The sequence below is a fragment of the Saccoglossus kowalevskii genome, chromosome 4 (genome assembly GCF_978046115.1).
Source record: "Saccoglossus kowalevskii chromosome 4, keSacKowa6.1, whole genome shotgun sequence".
Taxonomy (NCBI): Eukaryota; Metazoa; Hemichordata; class Enteropneusta; family Harrimaniidae; genus Saccoglossus; species Saccoglossus kowalevskii.
The window spans coordinates 3,964,803-3,990,358 of NC_140644.1; the positions used below are offsets into that span (position 1 = coordinate 3,964,803).

The following is a 25,556-nucleotide window of genomic DNA, read 5'->3' on the forward strand; positions in this document are numbered from 1 at the left end:
TGAAACAATATGGGACAGCGTATAGTCTTGTGTTGGGTGAAGTCTGAGATAAAATCCTTCTATTTAAGTGTTTGATTGGACCGCGGAAAATCAATCACTTTAACTTTAATCGCAATACGATAGGGTTGTAAAGCGCGTCCATGCCTGGGAGCTTCGCTCGAATATAGATAGGCAGGATCGTTTATATATATGTTTCTATGACGACCTTGGAATTCCTTCTCCGGGGCTATCGAGAAGTTCAGTTGATATCCGTCCAAGGCCGTTGGTAGAACCGAACGAGAACAAATGGCCCATCTAAAGCGAGACGGATGAATTGAACTTCCGGTCTATTCACGGTGTCTTCATTCAAATGTAAAAAGGGTGTGGATTATTTGGATTATAACAATACGGATAATGATAGGCAAGTGACCGCGGATTTCATAATCGACAGAGTGAAATGGAGTAGGCAAATGAGATGTTGTAATACAATTCTGAAGTTCCGACTCCGGTTAGAGAAAAGGTTTATTTATTATACGTGGAAAAATAGTTACATTTAAACGCTCAAGATCTGGGGAAATTAAAAGATTTGTTAAAAGACTAGACGCAGGACGAAATACTAACACATCATAAAAAAACTACTGCTACAATACGGTGAAATACACCATTACAGAAATGCAAGTTCAAGCGTACCAGACTTCAAAACTATAAATATTGAAATTCTGCCGCTGGTAAAATAAACAAACATAAAATGAAGATTATGCTATGCCGACGCGAGCTGGTTTTTTTTATTACTCATTACCATTATCTTCTGTCACATATTTGTTTTCCGGCTTCTATGATATCATTTTTTTTTCTTAGATTGTTGTAAAAATCGTACATCTGCGTCGAAGAGAAAGGTCGGGAAACTAATTGTAGTTTGAGTGTTATTATTTATAATGTATTGTCATTATACCTATAACTCCCTAGGTGCCGCATTGTAATTGATTTTGTATTGATGTATCACTATTTAAAACCATAACGAATAAACAACACATATTAAAAATGCATATAGATATATAGTTATAAACCACGAATTACAATAAATAGGTTATTAGTATTATCATAGACTCTATGAAAGATATAGTATTATGGTGTATCGACTGATAACAAACTTCTTAGATATCTGAAAAGCAAATATTTGTAATAAACTTCCATTCATGCGTTGGGGTTCCGGAACATCTCCCTTATAGTGTGGGAGTAGGCGGGTGTCGTCATAAATCAATTCCAATTATTGTAATGCGGTTAAACGTATATATGTAGCAATATCATCCATCTAATATCAACGGCATACTCTGCAATGTGTGACTTCCAAATTGTCGCTTTGGGTTGCCCCGAATGAACCTCATAATGTAGTAATTTAACGGTGATCACGTGATGCTAATTATTTCTAACGCTATTGTTGCCAGACAGTGCCCGTCAATCATTTATCGTCGGCGTATAGCAACCTTTGAATATGACGTCATGGCGCCGCCCACCACCGGTCAACTCAGATCTAAGTAAACCAAGCAATTCGCTCAGCTATCGAGCGAGTACCGTGTGTTGGTATAAATCTGTCGCAAAACCCTGTGAACTATGTGGAGTCTGTTTGGAATTCACCGGTCTAACTTTCCATGTCAGCCATGTTGGAGATGTATGTAACGTAACTGTATTTGTCTCGCACGGAACGTAAACTCGCGGTGATTGAGGGTACTTGGCGTTTGACGTGAAGGTGACGGTAGCTGTGCTTTGTTTTATTCAATCGAGTCACAGGATTCCCGATGACAGCGATTTGTGGCTCTATTGTTTAGGTAGGATTGTGTGAACAGTACTGATGTTAAGAAACACAAGACGACCTTGGCGGCCTCGCTCTCTCTCTTTCTTTTTTCCCAGTGGTCTTATTCGGCTGCTGGCAATCCATAAAAGTGTGTCTGGAATTTGCACATTGAGACTACCGTAATAACGCTATGACACAGTGATCGTGTTTATTTTAACCAGCTTTTACAGCGCATAGTACGCCCCGTGTATGTCTTTTCCCTTGCCATTTAAATACGACCATTAATATGCTATTAGGTAGCTTGAACAGTCTCGTTAATTATCTGTCCATGCTACATTTTACGTTATTTGTGACTGATTATCCATTTGTCTTATTTCAGGTGCTGACAGTGTACGGGGAATCGTGATGGGACGTCATTAACACTGGGAGCTGGTATTGCCCAATGTTTTTATTTGGACTAGGCCTTGCAGAAGCGTGCAAGTCGAGACCTCGGTCACCATGGCTCAGCAGTGTATGTTGGAAGGAAAACGATTTTATTGCCGCGAATGGGCATTTCAGAAATTATTCCACTGCTTGGAGAGCAGACCAACGTCTAAAACATGCGGGACTCTCATTATGGGCGGGCCTGGGAGCGGCAAGACGGCGTTGTCTGCGGAAATTGTGTGGTCGACCTCGAATCATGGAAAACAACGGACACTAAGCCGACGCGTACTTGGTTTCCATTTTTGCCAGGCTCATGATAACGAGACATTATCAGTATCGACTTTTATTCTGGGGTTAGTGGCTCAATTATCGAGATCAAACCTCCTGCACGGATACGAAGACAAAATACGCGACCCATCTGTTCAAGCAGTCCTCGAGCCGTCGGAATGTGGACGCAATCCTGATGAGGCCTTCAAAAAGGGCGTTTTGTTACCGCTATTAGCTTTGAGTCCACCTCAGCGGTACTGCTTTATTTTGGTGGACTCAATTGACGAAGGGTATGTTGAACCAAGTGGGAGTCGATCAGCAGGCGGAGGTAGCCGGACAATCGCTGAGTTATTAGCTAATAATCACGAACTGTTCCCGCCGTGGTTGTTATTGGTGTGCACAGCTCGCCGACAAAGCAAAAATGTCACACGTATGTTCACAGGTTTCCGAAAGATAAGCCTGGATGATTTGAGGAAATCGCACGTCGTGAGAGATGTCCAGCAATACATATTATGCCGTCTAGACAGGGAAGAGAACTTAAGACAACACCTGAGTAGGGAAACAGCCGAAATGTTGAACCAGCTGCATATAAAAAGCAACGGGTGTTTCATGTATTTGGAAAAGGTGCTCGACGGTGTTGCGGAGAATTTTATTAGTCTACGCGACATATCAGAAATTCCCGGTACACTCAATGGACTCTATTTATGGCTATGTCAGCGTTTATTTGTACGCAAACAATTCGCCAAGATTCAGCCCATATTGAACGTTATGTTGGCTGCCAAACGACCTGTCACCGACTTGCAACTTTATGCAGCGGCACGCACGAGGAATACCGGCCTCGCGCAGGACGAATTCGACCGGCGCCTGGAAATGATGACCAAGATTCTGGTGAAAAGGAAAGACAACACCAGGATTATATTTCATCACAGTTTTGCCGAGTGGCTGCTGGACGTAAAGCACTGTACACACAAGTATTTGTGTAACACAGCTGACGGACATGCCATGTTGGCAATGAAGTACACGTGCAATGCAGCAGAACTAACTCCAGTAGCAGTGCAGAGTTTTGCAGAGCATCTCCTCGATGCGCACCTCTGCCCTCCTTTGGAGCCATATCACTTGGCGCTGTGGCTTGTCTGGGCTGGCACGCCACTACAGGATGCACTGCTGTCATCAACACCCAAAAACCAGGATGTGTTGAAACTATTGGTTGATGCGGGGTCAACGGTCATCAGTTTAGATGAGAATGCAATGGCTTTGCAGGAAGCCCTGGAAAAGGAAGAGTGCATACGTAATTTACTTGACAATGGTGCTGTTGTGAACAATAAAGATAGCAATGGCAGGACGTTATTAGCCAATGCAGCATATTGTGGCAACTTGAATGTTGTCAAACTTTTGCTATCTCGAAATGCAGACATTGAAGCAATTGATAAAAATGGCCAGACACCTTTAAATTTAGCTTCTCGCCAGGGTCATTCGGAAATAGTTAATTGCCTTTTGGATCATAGTGCAAAAGTTGACCATACGGATCATGAAGGGTGGACTGCTCTTCGGTCAGCTGCCTGGGCTGGACACACTGATGCAGTTGTGTCACTGTTGAATGCTGGTGCTGATGTGGATGCAGCTGATGGCGACCAGCGTACTGCCCTGAGAGCAGCATCTTGGGGTGGCCATGATGATATTGTGATAAGCTTATTGCAGCATGGTGCTAGTGTAAATAAAGTTGACAAGGAGGGTCGCACCGCTCTTATTGCAGCAGCATATATGGGACATACTGAAATTGTGGATCATTTGCTCGATCATGGTGCTGAAATTGATCACAAGGATTCAGATGGTCGATCAGCATTATCAGTGGCTTCGTCCAGTAAGGGTCATTCAGAGGTTGTTAGTATGCTGATTGAACGGGGATCTGCAGTTGAACTCCAAGACAATGATGGGATGACACCTTTATTGGTTGCGTCATATGAAGGTCATCATGAAATTGCTGAACTTTTACTTGAAGGAGATGCAGATGTGGAGCATGCTGATAATAATGGCCGGACATCACTGCTCGCAGCTGCATCTATGGGGCATGCAAAAGTTGTGAATGTCCTCTTATTTTGGGGTGCTGCAGTTGACCCAATTGATGCAGAGGGAAGGACTGTGTTATTCATTGCAGCTGCACAAGGTAACTGCGATGTTGTGAGGATGCTGCTAGATAGAGGTCTAGATGAGATGCATCGGGATAATGCTGGTATGACCCCATTACATATGGCAGCCTTAGAAGGCAAAGAAGATGCATGTGATGTTTTACTTGAGCAAGGTGCCCGAGCAAATGAAGTTGACAATGATGGCAGAACAGCACTTGTTCTTGCAGCCCAGGAAGGCCATCTGGAAGCTGTGAAAGTACTGTTGGATTTTGGTGCAAAAATTGATCATGTTTCTCATGATGGAAGAAACTCACTTAGAACTTCTGCAATTGAGGGTCATAAAGAAGTGGTACATCATTTGATCTGTCGGGGATCTAATGTTAATTACAAAGATGGAGAGGGCCGTACCACTTTGTATATGTTGGCATTAGAGAATAGACTGGAAATGGCAGAATATTTACTGGAGAATGATGCATATGTGGAGTGCACAGATACAGAGGGAAGAACACCATTACATGTAGCAGCCTGGCAAGGACATACAGAGATGGTGGAGTTGCTGCTAAAACACCATGCTAAGGTAAATAGCACTGATAATGATCAGCGCACTGCACTTCAATCTGCAGCATGGCAGGGGAATGATGACATTGTCAAGGTGTTGCTGGAGAAAGGCGCTACTGTTGATCACACCTGTAATCAAGGAGCAACAGCATTATGTATTGCAGCTCAAGAAGGCCATGTAGAGGTGCTACATGCTTTACTGCAACACGGTGCTGATGCCAACCATGCCGATCAGTTTGGCCGTACTGCTATACGAGTTGCTATCAAAGGAAACCATGATGGGGTTATAAAGCTTCTGGAGAACTGGGGTGTCTCTAACCCTTTACGGCCAAGTGGGTCACGTAGTGACCCAGTACGTAGAACCGCCTCAATCCCATCTACATCTAGTAATGGTATGCAAGGTAATGGTGCTATAATGTCATCTAGTTCCACTGAAACATCTCCTGACTCCACAATCGATAAACGCAAGTCAATGGCATCAAACATCTCGTCAAAATCGTCATCCAATTTAACTTCAACATCAACCAATTTGTCATCATTTACTTTTCCGCCACCACCGACAGAAGCACCCCCTGGGCTCTCATTTACTGAACAAATACAACAGCACACTGTTGTAGTTCCTCAACCTGAAAAGAGCAACTCACAAGAAAATGTGCGACCGGAACCCCCACGTAATTTATTGTTACACTGTCACACACTTCCAGAAAGAGGTACTGTAAATGTACCAATCAGCCGAGCAAAAAAACATTCACTTAAAAAGTCAAAGAAATCTTCCAGCTCACCGCCTCAGCAGTTCTCGCCAACACATACTGGTCATTTGGCATCAAAGCAGCATCCTGTAATGCAGAAACCCCCATCACCAGAACACCGACCACGTAATCTAATCCAACTTGGAATGCCACATACAATCACTGATCACATCATAATGGGACGCAAATCATCCTTACCATCTGGTGTATCGCTTCAGGATGCCCACTTACACCAAGTATTGAACACTAAGCCACACATGTCTCCAGAACCAAAGCTGAAACGCAATGGGATTGTCACTAACCCAAACTTTAGCAGTATGCTAAAACAAAGCAGCTATTACAAGAGTGATACACTGACTAAACATGGCATCATTAATAATGGAAATTCAGACTCTAGTAATTCTACTTTGGACTATAAACAGAATTTAAAAAGAACTGAAATCACCAGCACTCATAATGGATTCAAAAAGGAAACTCCACTTTAAGGTAAGATTTATTAATTATTATAATTATTGTTTACAAAAAAACAAATCAAACTTCATACTCACTAAAGAACAAACAGTGATGAGCAAACATTAGCCAGTTTTTTAAAAACTCAAAAACATTTTTTAAAAGAGTTTTTTTTTTGAAATTACAATATTTCTTTAAATTGGTAATATAATAACAAATTATCATTAGTTTAATTCTTGAAACTCATTACATATGCATACAGAAAGTAATAATCAGTTCAATACTTTATTTTGAATTAATTATTATTTTAAATAATGTACAGTCCAATTCTGTAGTAACACCCATACACTGTACATTATTGCAAATATTGTACAGTCCAATTCTGTAGTAACACTCATACACTGTACATTATTTCAAATATTGTACAGTCCAATTCTGTAGTAACACTCATACACTGTACATTATTTCAAATATTGTACAGTCCAATTCTGTAGTAACACCCATACACTGTACATTATTTCAAATATTGTACAGTCCAATTCTGTAGTAACACTCATACACTGTACATTATTTTAAATATTGTACAGTACAATTCTGTAGTAACACTCATACACTGTACATTATTTTAAATATTGTACTGTCAAATTCTGTAGTAACACTCATACACTGTACATTATTTTAAATATTGTACAGTCCAATTCTGTAGTAACACTCATACACGGTACATTATTTTAAATATTGTACCATCAAATTCTGTAGTAACACCCATACACGGCATGTTATTTTAAATAATGTACAGTTCAATCATTAATCCTATACAGTACATTACAATGAACAATACTGATACTGTATTTGCTCTGTTAGTTTGCCCACATAATTGCAGATGTCTTCTACGGTCAAAATAAGTAATATTTCAATGATTAATTAAACAACAAATGTGATTTTTTGTTTACATGTGCTTCTATCGAAGAAGATTTTCTAATATGCACCGGTATACTGTATACTCTGCTTGGGTATCCCTTTATCTTTAGAGAGTGTATGCATCAGAATATCCTTTTTGCCATCAGTTGATTATGCCCCAGAGGTGAACAGACTAACTGGGAGATCCCATGCTTGTGGGTTATAGTTTATGATCAAAGGTAGCTAGACATTCTAGATTTAAAGGACTCTATGGAGTAGAAGACAAGTTATAAATGTAGCTAGTAGCAAGATGATCCATAGCGTTTGGAGTGCTACTGTAAAGGGGTTAATTAATCAATGGGTTTTAATTTCGCTAAATGCGCTAAATTAAAACCCAGTGAATATGTAAAATTTAGCATAGAACACATTATCTAAATGATAAAACCGTGAATTTAAAACCCACTGAATATACCTGAAATGCTAAATCAGCGAAATTTGAACCCAGTGAAAATTAATCATTTTACAGTATTCTTATTTAATAATTTTGCAACATAGTAAAAAATCCAATCTGTATTTCATCATGACACTTGTATGTGTATACCGGTAGCTACCTTGTAGCTAAATGTGGCCATGTTTTACCAAGAGGTAGACACACACTCAAATTTCATTGCAAAGCTATAGTTAGGGACACTCCATGTCCACAAGATGTGCCTCCTGTCATTGTCACTCTCTATATATGTGTTCTGTTTGGCAGCTCCATCTATAATAGGCAAGTGTTTCCTCCACCTTGGTGCTAGTGGGGAGGGGTGGGGTGTTGGGGTAGGATGGGGTGGTGGCTGTCCATCTGAAGGAAGGTATATGCTGAAGGGGTGGGGGTGTCATTCACTGTAGGTCTGTCATGCTCTACTGCATGTTCAGCATGTATAACTTGGCATGATGAGAATGTATAGATAAGATCTAGGTAAACATTCTACATGCTCTATCTGGGATAATATTCATTAAAACAAATCAAGAGGAAAGTGAGATTACAGTAAACTGGACTGCATCAGTTTGAAATTAACAATGTCCTAATAAATAACATGGAATGGATCTAAAAAATGTTACTCATCACTTAAATTGAAAAGAATAAACGAGTAGAATATCTAAAAATGTCCTTGTTTGACTCTCAATACAATCTCTTGATCTTGCCTATTTACTGCGACCCACTTTTATTTTAGTGTATGCTGGGAAGGTTTCTTTGATACACTAGACAGCCTCTGGTCTGCATCAATTTTATCATTTGTTGATTTTCTGATGTGTTAATAGCCATTATTGTTGTATTTGGGATGAACCATTTGAATGGGTAGGAGGTTCTTAGTAGAATAGGATGGGTAAAAGTTTTAAACAGTCATTTTCCAGAATTTCCATCTTGTCTTGCAAATAGAGAATTGTTGAAACAAATTATATTTAGAAAGCAACATACTACAGTCTGTAGGAGAAGGGGGTCTCAGAAAATGGTATATGACTTGAATTTAATATAGAATTTTGTTTCCCCTGAGCAATGGATATTTAGAATTGTTTGATTTCTGAGCATTTTTCTCAAACCACACAGTCCAAATTCTCTTCCTTCATTAAATGACACAATTTATGATCCAGACTGGGCAATCAGAGTTAACATCAAACCCAGGTCTAGACAGTTGACTGAACTGAATGGCAGCTTTGTTGAGGGTCAGTGCATGACAGAACTTGTGTTTGAGGTTCAGTGAATGCAGGTTTGTTGATACTTGAGGGTCAATGAACAAAAAAAAATATATCACTTTGAAATCTAGAGAAAATAGATTAGTCATCTTACCCATAATTCAGTGCAAATATTTTTTCATTCTGTCAAATTTCCACTAAATTTCCACATTATTTTGTACCATACGGACAGTTCAAGATATTGCTATTAGTTTTTGATCAACATTTTGTCAATTCTTATCAACATTTCATGAGAAGACTACACAAAATCAATTTGTAGATATTTCATAATGTTGACAACAGCACTCGATGTTTATAAGTATTTTAGGGAATTTTTTTCTCAATTTTTAGTAAAACTGAGCAAAATTTGTGGCACCAAAGGAGTAAAACTGTACATGGTCATATGTCATGTTTAAGCTTATGTTAATGAGGATGGTATAAAAATAACAATGCACAATAATAACATGAAAAACGAAAATTATTTTCAAGCTATCCATGTTGTTTATTTGGACATCCTAACATTTTATTTACCCTTTGTGAGTTTATATGGTTTATCAAGGTGAAGTTTTACCCAGTATCACATGGATTCAAATTTGAAAAAAATAAATAGTTATATAAATTATTTTTATGTCATTAAAGGCTTCCTTCATTTTCAATATTTGTCATCCCTAAAATTTTGTATTCATTTTTACGGCAAAAAAAAAATTATGTCAAAAAAAACTTTAATATATTTTGCCATAATAAATCAGTTGACGAAATATGTGTATTTTTCAAAAATGTTTTTTTTTTTTTTTCAGTGAAAATAGTTATATAAACTAATTTATTAAAACAAATATTTATTAGTAGTGCATACATTTACATAATTGACAGATGTGTCTTATAATGATTAAAATAAAGTACATTTAGATCTAGTAAATATAACTGTTTACTTGAACCTCTATTTAAGATACATTACAAATATAACAAATATGATTGTGATGTCAACTATGCAAATATTACTACATGTATACATTACTTTAATTTCATTTAGCCGCCCCTCCCCCCAGTAAATGATGTGTATAACCTTGAGCATTAAAATGTCTATTAACTAAAAATAAATTTCCGTTAAATTAATTATTCTGCAATTAGTTATTGCAATTTCCAAGATTTAAACATATATAATTTGTAAAAATTATATTGATAATTTAATCAACATTGGTAATATGAAAAACTCGTTTACCGATACTATTTGACTGAAAACATGTAAACCAAACTTGAGTGTTATAACGGTTTAATTTAAAGTTGATTTCCTTGCAGCAGTTTTTAAATGTACAAATTTATATTTTGGTTTTGACCTCTAGAATTCAGGCAGAAACTGCACTTGGCCTAAAAATTTGGGAGTGGTAGATCGACAAACCCCATAGTGTTTGGTAACTTAAACACACTCATTACTCTCTCATTTCACAGTAGGAAAGTGCCCCAACATGTTAGGATACATTCTGCTGTGGCAACTTGATATGCACTTGGTGCACTGTCTGCATTCATACCATGTTGATGGTGTAAAACGATAAGGATTTTGGGCAAAACACTCAATCTTTATTAAACCAATTATGGTAGTTACTAGGTATGCATGGGATTCTAGTCAGTGCTACATACATACCAGGTAATTGTTTGCTTTAATAGAACTGTTACAGAGTTCACTTGCTTTCTGACTTTTCTTCGGTTATATTGGTTTGTCTTTCACGTTATAAGCCCCTATCATTTTGTGAGTTGTCTAAATTCTGTTGAAAAGTTTGTACAACTTTGTAAAAGTAAATATGTTTTTTTTTTTTAATTAATTTGTTATTACCAGTATAATGGATTACTGGTGTACAGTAATTTAATTCAGAAAAAAAGTTTTGTTTTTTTCAGATTTCCATCGTCTTAATTTTTAGTCAATACATATATAGTAGATTCCGTTCCATGTCAGTTTTTAACAGTTAAATGCTATTTATTCACACGCAGGATTCCAAACTGGCAGTTGTTCAGTTGCCCTGGGCAACCTTTTTTGCCATGGGACAACAAAATCATGTTTTAACTGGTTGCCCATTAGGACAATTGATTTATTATTTTTTAAATTGTTTTTAGAAGTCACTACTTGTAAATGCAAGTTTTTATAGTCCAGTGCAATATTGTCACTGCTGGAAGAAAGATCAGTTTCGCTATACTAGTAAACCAGTAAATTGTAATATTTATTTAGATTAAAATATCAATAAAAATTATTGAGCAACTATATTTTCATGCGTACAACAAGTTTTTCAGAATAGTTGTCCCACTGGAGGTATTTTTTTTTTAATTTGAACCCATGCATACTGCTGAATGACTCTATATTCTTCTTATTTACTGACCCATGAAGAGTTATGCAAACTGTTATAATGAACATTTTAGTTCAGTTTGTACCAGCAAAGTATGTTCCTACTTAACTACTAAAAATATATTTATAATGCAAAATACTATATGAATAGTAAAATGTTGAGGGTATGCTATAAATAAATTTATTGTAATTTTTTAATTTTCACAAATTTAGCAAGTCAGAGAAAATTTCTATATGATTCCTAAAACAGGGAGTCAGAGCAACTTTGGTTAAATGTAATCGTTACAAACACCCTACTTTTATGTAGAATCACAAATATATGTTACTGGTGTCAACGAATTCTTGTACAAGTTTATTCAGATTGTAGCGTATCAACATGTACATGTAGTTCTGTCATAAACGGGAGACAGTCGAGTGAATAGTTTGAAATATCTAATAGATGTTGCACTGGTCGCTCATTCAGTATTAAATCCCCTAAAAAAAGGTTTCTGTATTAAATAAAAGATAGCACTTCTCAAAAAAAAACAAACCAAAAACACCATACACATAAAAGAATGCATGACATAAAACCTTAATATTTGCTTTGTTACAAAACCATTTGATATTGAAATGATATCTGTAGGGTACATGAAAATAATAGAAACTTTTCTGAAAAGATTTTTTTTGTTTTGTTTTTTCCACTTATGGAAAGATACAATGTGATTAAAAACGATTTTCTAAAGCATTATTGTAATAATAAAAGAAATAGATAAATCTGATAGATGTCATTGTATTTAAATGCTTTGGTGTTTAGTGTCTTTATATTTAGACTTTTACAATGGGCAGTCCATTTATAAAGTTAAATGTACCATGACCTCTCCATGACCTTTTCACCTCCTTTTTAAACAAGACCATGTAATTTAGCTCAGGAAGGTCCGACATTTTAAGTGTGTTTTGACATGGCAGTGACTGTGGACTATATGTACTATCAATCACTCCCAAAGACTAAATAAAACAAAATATTTTGACTTATTTTGAGACCCAGGTTTTTAAAAAAGTGAATAATCGCCTTTTTCTAATATCACTTAAAAGTCTGCCTGAATTCCAGTGTCGGCAATCTTAAAATAGCAATAAATTTCAGTGAATATATTTGTTGTTAATATTTTAGCCAAGCGGAAGTTGAAATCTACTTCTTCAAAATGTAATTAATGCACATTGGTAATTGCATTTAAAGTTAAAATCTTCGTATTATATATTATCGTAATATTGACTAAAATGTTGAGTGAATACCGTAACTTGTTTTTTGGTGTCAAACCTCATTTTCGTCATACATGCGTTTTCCCTATCAAACGTAACTTTCAAGTATTAATGAAATGTACGTATGAGTAGGCCTATATTGTGCATTTTCAAAAAGGTCTATGTTTCCTGGTACTGTACCATACTTTTCATTTGGAATTTATTTTTGCTGATGGAATGATTTAAGTAAATATAAAGTCCTGCGAATATACCTTTTTTCCCTATATTTTACATTCAACTCATCAAAAATCAGTAAAAATAAACTCCATACAAAACACCCAAAGTGTTTTTTCAGCGAAAGTTAATTTCAGCTAAAATAAAGTATTTTACAGTATTTTCTAATAAAGTCCCTCGTTATTAGCTATTCCCTACTGTAGGCAACGTTATCTAATCTTATGGACCTATACTGTACCCAAGTGAATTATTGATACTGTTCACCAGATTTATTTATTTTTGATGCGGGTACATGACGACTTGTCTTAAATGTGATTCTCTAATGTGTTACATATGATGCTATATAGTCTATCTACGGTATATTAACCTCTCCCCAGTATGCTCTACAATGTACATTTCTAAATACTGCTATAAACTGTCTATAAGGTCACATAAACTGAACGCATAGAATTCTATATGAAATGTGAAGTAACTCAAGGGCCACAAACCAAATTTAAAGTTATGGTGTTTGCAAATTGAATGATTATTCCACTGGGGTATTTTTTTATCTGGACAACCACAAATCCCATCATGCAATGCGAATTCCAATTCTGTTTTCAGTGATTTATCATTGAATTGGCCTCCGTGGCAACAGGAATAAAAAAGCTGTCGTATAAATTCAAACAGATGTGCCTATCGGCCATAAAGGGGCAAACAAATCAAGAGTCAGGTGTGCGTTGCAAACCAAATTTAATTACAAATTTAGGTTTCATAATGAGATCATCATCGGTTTATCGATCTGATACCCGTCACGTGATTCATTGGCCTCATGGTACCAAAAAATCAATAGCAGATCCATGGAAATGTTCAGATAGTCACGTTCGGCTGTTTGCACGCGAGTATCTACATGTACGCACTCCATATAATAAACAAAACAAGAAATACACAAAAAGTTACAGCTACTGTCCCTTTAAAAATTGATGATCATACATGGAATGTGTGTATACATTGCTATTGGTGGCACAACTGCTGTCCTGTTTGCTGTTTTGATTTTCTCAGAGACTCATTAGGGTTTGCGCTAGTATCTCGGCAAGACGAGTCCCACGTACAAAATTTTAAGAAATAGAAATTTGACCCTGATAACTTAATTAGAGATTGGACCCCAGCTTGCTTGAAAACTGGGTTCCTCTTCAATAATTAGAGTCCGGGAAGCAAAATATGGGGTTAACGCAATCTCTGACTCATTCATATACAGTATTCATTTAATAATAATAATAAATATCAACTTGTATTACTGGTATCTCTTATTGAATAATTGTGATACAATATTTTATAATAAAGATATTATCATCGCTCCATTTAAAAGTATATATTAGATGCCACTATCATGTAGTTTGTCAAAGTTCAAATTAGGATATAAAAAAAAATGCTTTCAGAAATTCCTCTGTGTGATAAAAATTAAAGTTAAAATATCAGTTTAAGTAGTTTTGATTGCAGGATTCTTTGGAGGATGTCTAAGCAAGTCATACTGTGTCCGATTTGACTCATACAGATTAGTAACACCCTGATATATGTATAGCAGGATGCAAAAGGTCAAAGTTCAGATATAGAGGTTACGGGGATGTGTCTATAAATGTGTGACTACGGGGATGTGTCTATAAATGTGTGACTACTGCGATAGTTTAATCAATGTCACTTCACCATAAAATCGTTTCCAGTGACAAACCGAATAGACCTGAATATTTGAAGCGATCTTGTAAATACATAGTCAACAGAAAATGTGATGCAACCTGAATTGAAAAGATAAAAAAAATAACATATTTGACGTTTATTCATGGTTCTGAAACAATGTAAAAACGAAAGATTTGCTCAGATAATGAGATATTGCAATGTACAGTTAGGGAGTTCAAATTCACCGTGGTGAGCATTACTTCCTTCTTATTGCAATGTACAGTTAGGGAGTTCAAATTCACCGTGGTGAGCATTGCTTCCTTCTTATTGCCATGTACAGTTAGGGAGTTCAAATTCACCGTGGTGAGCATTGCTTCCTTCTCATTGCAATGTACAGTTAGGGAGTTCAAATTCACCGTGGTGAGCATTGCTTCCTTCTTATTGCAATGTACAGTTAGGGAGTTCAAATTCACCGTGGTGAGCATTGCTTCCTTCTTATTGCAATGTACAGTTAGGGAGTTCAAATTCACCGTGGTGAGCATTGCTTCCTTCTTATTGCAATGTACAGTTAGGGAGTTCAAATTCACCGTGGTGAGCATTGCTTCCTTCTTATTGCAATGTACAGTTAGGGAGTTCAAATTCACTGTGGTGAGCATTGCAATGTACAGTTAGGGAGTTCAAATTCACCGTGGTGAGCATTGCTTCCTTCTTATTGCAATGTACAGTTAGGGAGTTCAAATTCACCGTGGTGAGCATTGCTTATTTCTTATTGCAATGTACAGTTAGGGAGTTCAAATTCACCGTGGTGAGCATTGCAATGTACAGTTAGGGAGTTCAAATTCACCGTGGTGAGCATTGCTTCCTTCTTATTGCAATGTACAGTTAGGGAGTTCAAATTCACTGTGGTGAGCATTGCAATGTACAGTTAGGGAGTTCAAATTCACCGTGGTGAGCATTGCAATGTACAGTTAGGGAGTTCAAATTCACCGTGGTGAGCATTACTTCCTTCTTATTGCAATGTACAGTTAGGGAGTTCAAATTCACCGTGGTGAGCATTGCTTCCTTCTTATTGCCATGTACGGTTAGGGAGTTCAAATTCACCGTGGTGAGCATTGCTTCCTTCTCATTGCAATGTACAGTTAGGGAGTTCAAATTCACCGTGGTGAGCATTGCTTCCTTCTTATTGCAATGTACAGTTAGGGAGTTCAAATTCACCGTGGTGAGCATTGCTTCCTTCTTATTGCAATGTACAGTTAGGGAGTTCAAATTCACTGTGGTGAGCATTGCAAAGTACAGTTAGGGAGTTCAAATTCACTGTGGTGAGCATTGCAATGTACAGTTAGGGAGTTCAAATTCACTGTGGTGAGCATTGCAATGTACAGTTAGGGAGTTCAAATTCACTGTGGTGAGCATTGCAATGTACAGTTAGGGAGTTCAAATTCACCGTGGTGAGCATTGCTTCCTTCTTATTAAGCAGTCTTTAATGCATTTAACCTCTTCACCACCACCTTTCATCCCAATTGTTCTGTACTTTTTTCTTATATATTCTTCAATATTTCTGAAATGAACCATGATATTGGAGCTGAATGCAAAATTTGAGTAAATTTTCAGTTTTTACTCAAAAATTTTTGCTATTTTTGTCCCAATCCCATGAAGAAAAGTGCTAACTATAAACAGGACTATTTTGTGGTGAAAAGAGGGAATTGTTGGTGAACAAGTTATTCAAGCGGCTACATTATTATGAATATTCACAGCCACGTTATAATAAGGTCTACAGCTGAACAACCACTTCATTAAATAGACATGATAATAAAAACCTCATAAAAAATACTCGATGATATATTACCCTAGTTGCCTCTCCATTTCTCGTCTCCAAGAGTTGAGTCATTATTATATATGCAGGATTTTATACAGAAATAATTGCTTCATCTATAAAGTAATGGAAATATGAAACTAAGACAAAATTTACCGAAGGAACTACAAGGCTTGGATTTACAGTCGTCTGGGGACATCATTTTATAACCAGTATTAAAAATTGAGAAATGCTTTGAATATTAAACTCAAGTCGATCAACTTCTTTTATAAATAAAATTTTCACCTAAAGTCGTGCGATGCGTCTTCAATCATGTATGTTTCTGAAGTGTATTCGCTCATTTCCCTACTGGTTTATTTATTCCTATCTGGGGAGATCGTGTCTCGTTTTGATGGATTGATGTGCTTTATAATGCAACAGCCTGTGTCCACCAGCTCACACATATTTTAATAGATTTGGTAGGGGTTTTTCAAAAAAAAAAAAAATCTCTTCTAATTATTAGAAAAATAGGTCACAGTGCAAATAAGGACAATTACTGAACAATCTGTTTTAAATCTAAGAATATTTCTTCTATTTGCAATTTATTATTTATTTTCAAGCAACAAAAACTGATAGCACGCTAAATTATTCAAAATTTTCTATTTTTTATGTGTTTTTTTTTATTAATTTTGTACTCAGATTTTGATCTCTAATTAGTAAGATACCATCTAATTTTATTCTTGTTATCACATGTCATTAATTTAAGTCCATTCTACCGAAGAATATCCATGTACAAATGTAAGGTGTGCCACGATTGGCTTGTTTATTGCTTAAGTGATGATCAACCAACCAAGGACATTGTTATATAATGTATAATAGCCAATTATGGGACTGATGTGAAAAAAGCTTTGAATTGAGTCCAGTAAAAACATAAGTCAAGGAATTATATAAACCACAGAATTTTACAGCACTGAATTTCATGAAGATTCTTGGAGGCAATGTGTCACTGGGACACTTTCCTTAGATTCCCTCAAATCACCGACATTTAACTTGGTTAAAATGAAATGTACAGTTACACTATTTTAACAGCAAATTTACGTAACCGTTTACTGTAAAATACTTTATTTTCGCTTGGAATTAATTTTCGCTATTTTCAAGAATTAAATCCAGCGAATATACCGGTACCTTTTTTCCTATATTTTACATTCTACTTACAGTATATAGAGCAAATACAGCATTTAAGCAAGAATGATGTAAACTGCTTATAATTTCATGAGTGTAGTACTCAAAATATTGCTACAGACTTAAAATCTGATTTCTTCAGAAAAGTGATTTTGTTTAACAACATAAATTATGTAAATCTAAAATTTTGTGCAAATTCCAAACTTGTTTCTATGCTGTTCCATAACCTATAGTGTCATTAATACTGTAAATTAATACAGTATTCATGAAATTTTATCTTCACAAATGAAATCATGAAAATAAAATTCTTTATGGTAATTAATTGTAATTACTAAGAAAATATCCATTGACACAATCTCAGATAATTGTAAAAAGATATTTAAATGAAGATATCTTGGTATTCATGGACCTTGTCAGTGAAATTTTATTTCACTTATCAGCAAAAATTGGAAAAATTAAAATGTTTGGAGTTGTTTATTTGTTGACAGTATCAAAGTAAGTTTCACTAAAATACACTATAATAATACTGTATTTGTTATATTAGTAGCACAGGTAAATTACAGATGTTTCTTTTGTCAAAATAAGTCATATTTTTATGATTCATTATAAATCAAATGTAATTTTAGACTATATGCGCTTCTATTGGAGATGTGCTTCTATTAGTGCAAATACTTTAGATCACACAGTAGCCATGGCAACCGTATTACCACGTTTGTTATGATGAACTGCTTATTATTTATTTCAAAAATTTGAAAATATCTGATTATGTTAATAAAACTGTATGAACATTTTATGCAAAAAAAAACAAGAAAATATTGTATAATCTCTCAGCTAATCTTAAGGCTAGATTAGCGATAAGAGAAAGCATGAAATTGAATTGTTATGGACGGCATTCATGTCTTTCTTCACCTCTGGCGGAAAGCGTAATGGAATTCCCACAGAAACTGTTTAAATGCTGACAGAATATCAATGTTACTGAAAGTAAACTGGGATAAAACTGCTGGTGTTCTTTGTAAACTGTGATCAAATATATGTCCCCATTTGACAGTTTACATAGCGTAACTGAATCGTCTTAAAATAAACTATACTGCTGATTTATACGGAGGAATGAACTGAGGTATTTTCCAGTGAAGTTGAGATGCTCCTTATCATGAATGTGAAAAGTGTGACATACCAAGATATCATGGCTGCCATGCTAAGAATCTAACACAGTTTAATTTAAATGCAACTAGCAAACTTGTTAAGAACTTTGTTTTCTGTAAATTTGACTGAAATTTTTTTTATTCTTGCTATATTAATATTATTATTCTTTTTTTTTTTTTACAGAAAAGTCAGTTAAAGTATGTAACAAAATATGCAGCTTAGCAACCAGACAGGTTAAAGGTCAAGTTGGGATTTAGAGAAATACAGCAATCTGGGTCTGTACATTCCTGAACCAGTTTGCGGGTTTCCTAGGAAACGCAGTCAAATGTATATCAATTTTGACAATCCCAGCGTATGCAAAGTAAGGTGTATGTGTTAATGTTGTTATACATCAGTGATATATTTACGGACTGTAATTACTTCTATCAACCAGCTATTCTGTGTTTCTGAAAAAGCAAAAGAAACAGTGAATGAAACATTGTTGCAATCATAATAGATGGGGGAATTATTTATGAGTGTAGGGAAGTCAATGTATGGACTACACAAACTGATAAGCCCCTTTCCAGTTTCGCCATTATCTTTTGGGCTTGTAGACTATTTCCCATGGGGCTTTAGTCAATGTTTGTGCTAACAAACATGTAAGGCCAATAAATGTAGTGTTATAAATTGCTATGAATTGTGTTGGACACTCGGAGCAGAGAAGCGCGGGTTTGTGTGAAATTTCAAAAAAATTAAATATCGGATTTGTGAATACTTGAGACATTAAGCATTAAAGAAAAGATATTTCTTTTGCGGGATTTGGAAATAATTTTAAATTTCGCTTTCCCCAGCTGTCAACCAAAATTGCATGTGACAGAAAGATTAATCACTTTCGACCAACTTCTAAAGGAATTTATTTTGTTAATGACAGAATAGTGTATTTGAAATGTTGCCATTCATCAGTAAGGATTGCTTATTTTACTTCCAACTGTACCCTGCTAGAATGCTTCCTGTTTCCTGTCTGAAATATACATCAAGTATTATTTAGTTTGGCAAAGTAGAAACGGATATGGCTCGAATTAATCTTTTACTTTCAAGTATGCAACCTGCCATAAATGGAGGTGTCTTGAGATAACCTTTCAGTTCTGGATCTGCCCGTTTTTGGGGTGGGGGGAGGAGTCAAAATTTGACATATTTTGGAGGGTTTTACACAAATCCTGACTCAAAAGTTCATCTTTGGGTCATACATGATTGACCTAAATACAAGTTAGGTGATTTAAATTAAGGTATATAGCTTAAATCATGCTTATACATTTTAAATTGGTTCCTGTTTTCTATTCAGATCACATCTCTCCTGTGACTGCATTTTCGTATCACCATGCATGGCTATAATGGTTAAATGATTTGAATTTTAAATTTAGCGACAGTTGCAAATGTGAAGGGGAGGGATAGCAGAAACATTTTTGCTCTAACGTCTCAGTCACGTTACTATAGATTATGAAAGATAATTTTCGTGAATTTAATTTGCATTAAGATGTTGTAATTTGACAGAATGTATAGATTTACAATTGGAAAATGTTCTAAAATAAATAAAATACCGTATTTGCTCTATTATGGCACGTCTTCAATAGAAGCGCTTATTAACTCAAAATTTCATTTGTTGTATATTATTGATAAAAATATTACTTATTTTGACCATAATAACAGCTCTAAATTATGTAAGCGCTTACATTACTATAATAGAGAAAATGCAGCAAGTGAAATTCCTGTTGATGCAGGTTGCCAGGGCAACACTAGCACTTATGCTGTTCTTTTAGCTTGTGACTACAATTAAGCGTTGTATATGGGAGAGGGGTTTACATCAGAACATATTAATTATACCAGTGGAAAATATAGGTGCTGGATTATATTTCTGGTGAAATATTTGAAATTTATAAAATTTGTTTTTAAATTAAATCATGTATATTCATTAAATGGTTTTTAATTCAACACATATGCAGCTCATTTGCATATGTAAATTCATCATGCATAATTATAATATGTAAATTGTATGCTTATTCATTGTTGTACTTTTATCTTGCATTTATTATCGTGCTCACAAGCTTCTCAGTCAATGGGAGGCGAGATTATTTATAAATCCTTCTTGTATTCCGCTCGGTTGAACTCTTTCTCAGTGGTTGCGTGTAATGAAAGGCTGACTGTCACAGCATAATCACTTATTGCATTGATATCTACCAGCATCTCTTTCTCTGTATATACATTTCTCTAGGGTTTGAAATACTATGAAATGCCCTGTCTCATCAATGGACGGATCAATAGTTCTTAAACATTGAAAGATAAAATTTCGAAACGGGGGTTTCGATAATTTTTTTTTAATCTGTTACGTTCCATTTCATGGGCTTTAAGATTATCATACCATCAGAATAGTTTTTTAATCTTTAATTCACCTTGGTATGCATATCTGAAATATAGATTTATGAAAATGGTTATTTATTTCAATTTTTATTATAAAATTTGTCACCTTTTTAAATGTATGACGTATGCATTTTGGTTTCATGAATATTTCGATACTATAATATAAATTATAATGGTGGCATTTCATGACCGATCAACCATGAACTGATTTCAACGCTGAATAGCTTTGACAGTTGATCCAGTGAGTACTGTGTGCATGCTTTCAAATACAGACCAAATTTCAATAATCCTATTTTTTCTTTCTTTTATGCTGTACATCAAATCTACTGTTATTGTTTTACCGCCGTACGTGATTTTTCGGTCGTGTGTAACAATGTACAGTTTTAAGTAAAAAAACAAATACTTGTAGTCACATCTTGTACGATAATATTTTAATCTTTGATTTGGGGGATTTGGGCAGATGCGACTGTGTATTTGAGTCCCTGCCAAATTCCACATATACAAAATGTACCAACTGTTGGAATATTGTAGTATATTATTATAGTAATATTATGTGTTTTGAATATTGTCATCATTTGGCAGAACAGTGGTGTGTCTTCTTTTCAATGTATTTACAGCACTAGTGTCTTTCCACAACTAGTATTACTTTGGAGGTCAAAAACAAAGAAATACACAGACTGTGTCAGTCTATTTAAAACATGCCAATCAAATGAGTCATCATTGCTATTAACAACTGTGGTTTTCTGAAGCTTAGGAAATTTACAATACCCGAGGAATTCTCAATGTATATCCTGTTTTGTCACTTATTTGCATCTCCACTGTTTGTGTTATGTCAACAATATTGCGAGAGAAAACACGAAAACCGTGCGGTTAATGAACTGCACTTAACAAGCGTACAATTTAACCTCAGTGGAATTCTGAATTTCATCTGAGCTTGTTTGTTATTTCTTACCTCCAGGTTTTAACACTATTAAGCTGAATTTAAAAACAAAAATAGGCAAAGCCACAGTGGCCCCAAGTGCAGTAATTGTACTTGTGTAGGAACACTTTTTGTAAATATCAGCTTGAAGTCACCGTTGAGTTGAAGCATTTATAAAGGACATGATTTGATTTGTTGAAAGAACCTGTCAACAAACAAGCTGTGTTCTGATTGGCAAAACAATCCTAACACCTAACAGTTAAACCAATCAGACTCAATCTTGCAAGTTTCTTTAACTTTACACAAATGTCAACAAACAAGCTGTGTTCTGATTGGCAAAACAATCCTAACACCTAACAGTTAAACCAATCAAACTCAATCTTGCAAGTTTCTTTAACTTTACACAAATGTCACTCTTCAATCTTGAGGCCAACAGCACTAATTTATTTCTGATATTTCTGGACACTATCTAAAAAAATTTTCAAATCTAACAGTTAACCCCCCCCCCTCCCCAATTCAAAACTCTAACTTGTCACAAGGCGAACAAATTTATTGTTTGTTTTATTTACCAATGTACTGTACCAGTGTATTATCTAAAAAAATGTTTACTATGTATTGTTATTTATATTAATTTTTCATGAAGAAATGCAGGTTCTGAAGACAAGTATACATGTAGCTGATATATTGCCCTCATTAGGTAGCTTGTAGTGGTGCTTTTGTTTTTATCATGCTTTGGGTCGGGATGATGGGGATTGCCTTAAACCTCTTGCCAAAATGTTCATCCCTAAACATAATGTATTTAATCTCTCGCAGGAGGTTATGCAAATGTGTTATTGGTTATTGTGCATTTTGGTGAATATTTTACACTGAGTTGTGTAAAAAAAATCATTACATTTTTGGCAAAAAATTACACACAGTGATATTTTTGTATATATTTTACATTTGGATAATATAGTGGTTTATATGAAAACATATAATATTGCCATTGGACTAAAACATTGTTGGACCACAATCATTTTTTCATTGAGACATAATTTGAATAAACACTAGAATTCACAAAATATCAAATCAATATTTCTCTAGTCCTCAACTAGTCCTTTATTAGTCTGGACCATCAGATTGTTCTAAATTCTGATATTATTTACCTCATTTTTGTCTTATTTAATTCTGTAATATGAACTTCTTTTCTGTTTTACTGCAGTTTTAAAGATCATACTCCTTTCTGTTGGAGTTCATGACATTTTGGTATAGTTTGCATGGAACAGTTTTGTACTTATAAAATTATTATAGTTTACATATTTTTATTTTAGGAAAATTTCCCTGTACAGGGGCATTTACATTGAGTTAATGGCAGCTACTTTATTGTGTATTTTTGCACTATAAAACATGTTAATATTTGAAGTAGTTTTAATTACCCCTTGGTCATTTTGATGATGTAACAAAATATTACTGTAATTTTTACGATTGTTAGTATTTGAGGGTTGTTATAGTGACCATACCTCCAGAGACAATGCTGAAGTTTTTTTTAAAGGTGCTCCAGTTTAATGTATCAATTGCAGATTTGTCTTTGTCATGAATATTTAAAGTAACTTTGTCCTGTCTCAAATTGTAAAAAATTAAATTTGACAACTTCAAAACTAGAATTGTGTGACTTGTGTGGACATGGAAATACCGTATATATCAAAATAACATGTACTGCATTGCAGTATTTGAAATCACATACTATGTTGTCAGTGTGTGAAGAAACTATGTTGTGTGTGAAACAATTATGTTGGCAGTGTGTGAAGAAACTATGTTGTAAATGTGTGAAATCACTATGTTGGCAGTGTGTGAAATCACTATGTTGTCAGTGTGTGTAATCACAATGTTGGCAGTGTGTGTAATCACTATGTTGGCAGTGTGTGAAATCACTATGTTGGCAGTGTGTGAAATCACTATGTTGGCAGTGTGCGAAATCACTATGTTGTAAGTGTGTGTGAATTCACTATGTTGGCAGTGTGTGAAATTACTATGTTGTCAGTGTGTGTAATCACTATGTTGGCAGTGTGTGTAATCACTATGTTGGCAGTGTGTGAAATCACTATGTTGGCAGTGTGTGTAATCACTATGTTGGCAGTGTGTGAAATCACTATGTTGGCAGTGTGTGAAATCACTATGTTGTAAGTGTGTGAAATCACTATGTTGTAAGTGTGTGAACTCACTATGTTGGCGGTGTGTGAAATCACTATGTTGTAAGTGTGTGTAATCACTATGTTGGCAGTGTGTGTAATCACTATGTTGGCAGTGTGTGAAATCACTATTTTGGCAGTGTGTGTAATCACTATGTTGGCAGTGAGTGTAATCACTATGTTGGCAGTGTGTGTAACCACTATGTTGGCAGTGTGTGTGTAATCACTATGTTGGCAGTGTGTGTAATCACTATGTTGGCAGTGTGTGTGTAATCACTATGTTGGCAGTGTGTGTAATCACTATGTGGCAGTGTGTCAAATTACTATGTTGTCAGTGAGTGTAATCACTATTTTGGCAGTGTGTGTAATCACTATGTTGGCGGTGTGTGTGTAATCACTATGTTGGCAGTGTGTGTAATCACTATGTGGCAGTGTGTGAAATCACTATGTTGGCAGTGTGTGAAATCACTATGTTGGCAGTGTGTGAAATCACTATGTTGTAAGTGTGTGAACTCACTATGTTGGCAGTGTGTGAAATCACAATGTTGGCGGTGTTTGAAATCACTATGTTGTAACTGAATTCACTATGTTGGCAGTATGTGAAATCACTATGTTGGCAGTGTGTGAAATCACTATGTTGGCAGTGTGTGAAATCACTATGTTGTAAATGTGAAATCACTATGTTGTAACTGAATTCACTATGTTGGGAGTATGTGAAATCACTATGTTGGGAGTGTGTGAAATCACTATTTTGGCAGTGTATGAAATCACTATCTTGTAAGTGTGTGAAATCACAATGTTGGCAGTGTCTGAAATCACAATGTTGGCAGTGTGTGAAATCACTGTTGTAAGTGTGTAAAATCACAATGTTGGCAGTGTGTGAAATCACTGTTGTAAGTGTGTAAAATCACAATGTTGGCAGTGTGTGAAATCACTGTTGTAAGTGTGTAAAATCACAATGTTGGCAGTGTGTGAAATCACTATCTTGTAAGTGTGTAAAATCACAATGTTGTAAGTGTGTGAAATCACTATGTTGGCAGTGTGTGAAATCACAATGTTGGCAGTGTGTGAAATCACAATGTTGGCAGTGTGTGAAATCACTCTGTTGTAAGTGTGTAAAATCACAATGTTGGCAGTGTGTGAAATCACTATGTTGGCAGTGTGTGAAATCACTATGTTGGCAGTGTGTGTAATCACTATGTTGGCAGTGTGTGTGTAATCACTATGTTGGCAGTGTGTGTAATCACTATGTTGTAAGTGTGTGTAATCACTATGTTGGCAGTGTGTGTAATCACTATGTTGGCAGTGTGTGTGTAATCACTATTTTGGCAGTGTGTGTGTAATCACTAAGTTGGCAGTGTGTGTAATCACTATGTTGGCAGTGTGTGTGTAATCACTATGTTGGCAGTGTGTGTAATCACTATGTTGGCAGTGTGTGAAATCACTATGTTGGCAGTGTGTGAAATCACTATTTTGGCAGTGTGTGTAATCACTATGTTGGCAGTGTGTGTGTAATCACTATGTTGGCAGTGTGTGTGTAATCACTATGTTGGCAGTGTGTGTGTAA

At 35.5% G+C, this 25,556-nt stretch overlaps 1 protein-coding gene across 1 annotated transcript; it reads left to right on the forward strand.

Annotated features, from left to right (window-relative positions):
• The first annotated feature begins 1,518 nt into the window (after positions 1–1,518).
• On the forward strand, positions 1,519–23,464 carry LOC100369716 (uncharacterized). The gene is made up of 3 exons (XM_002734716.4): positions 1,519–1,805; positions 2,151–6,380; positions 18,692–23,464. Exon 2 carries the CDS (start codon positions 2,270–2,272, stop codon positions 6,377–6,379), a length of 4,110 nt encoding a protein of 1,369 aa, XP_002734762.1. The 5' UTR covers positions 1,519–1,805; positions 2,151–2,269; the 3' UTR covers position 6,380; positions 18,692–23,464.
• The last annotated feature ends 2,092 nt before the right edge of the window (positions 23,465–25,556 follow it).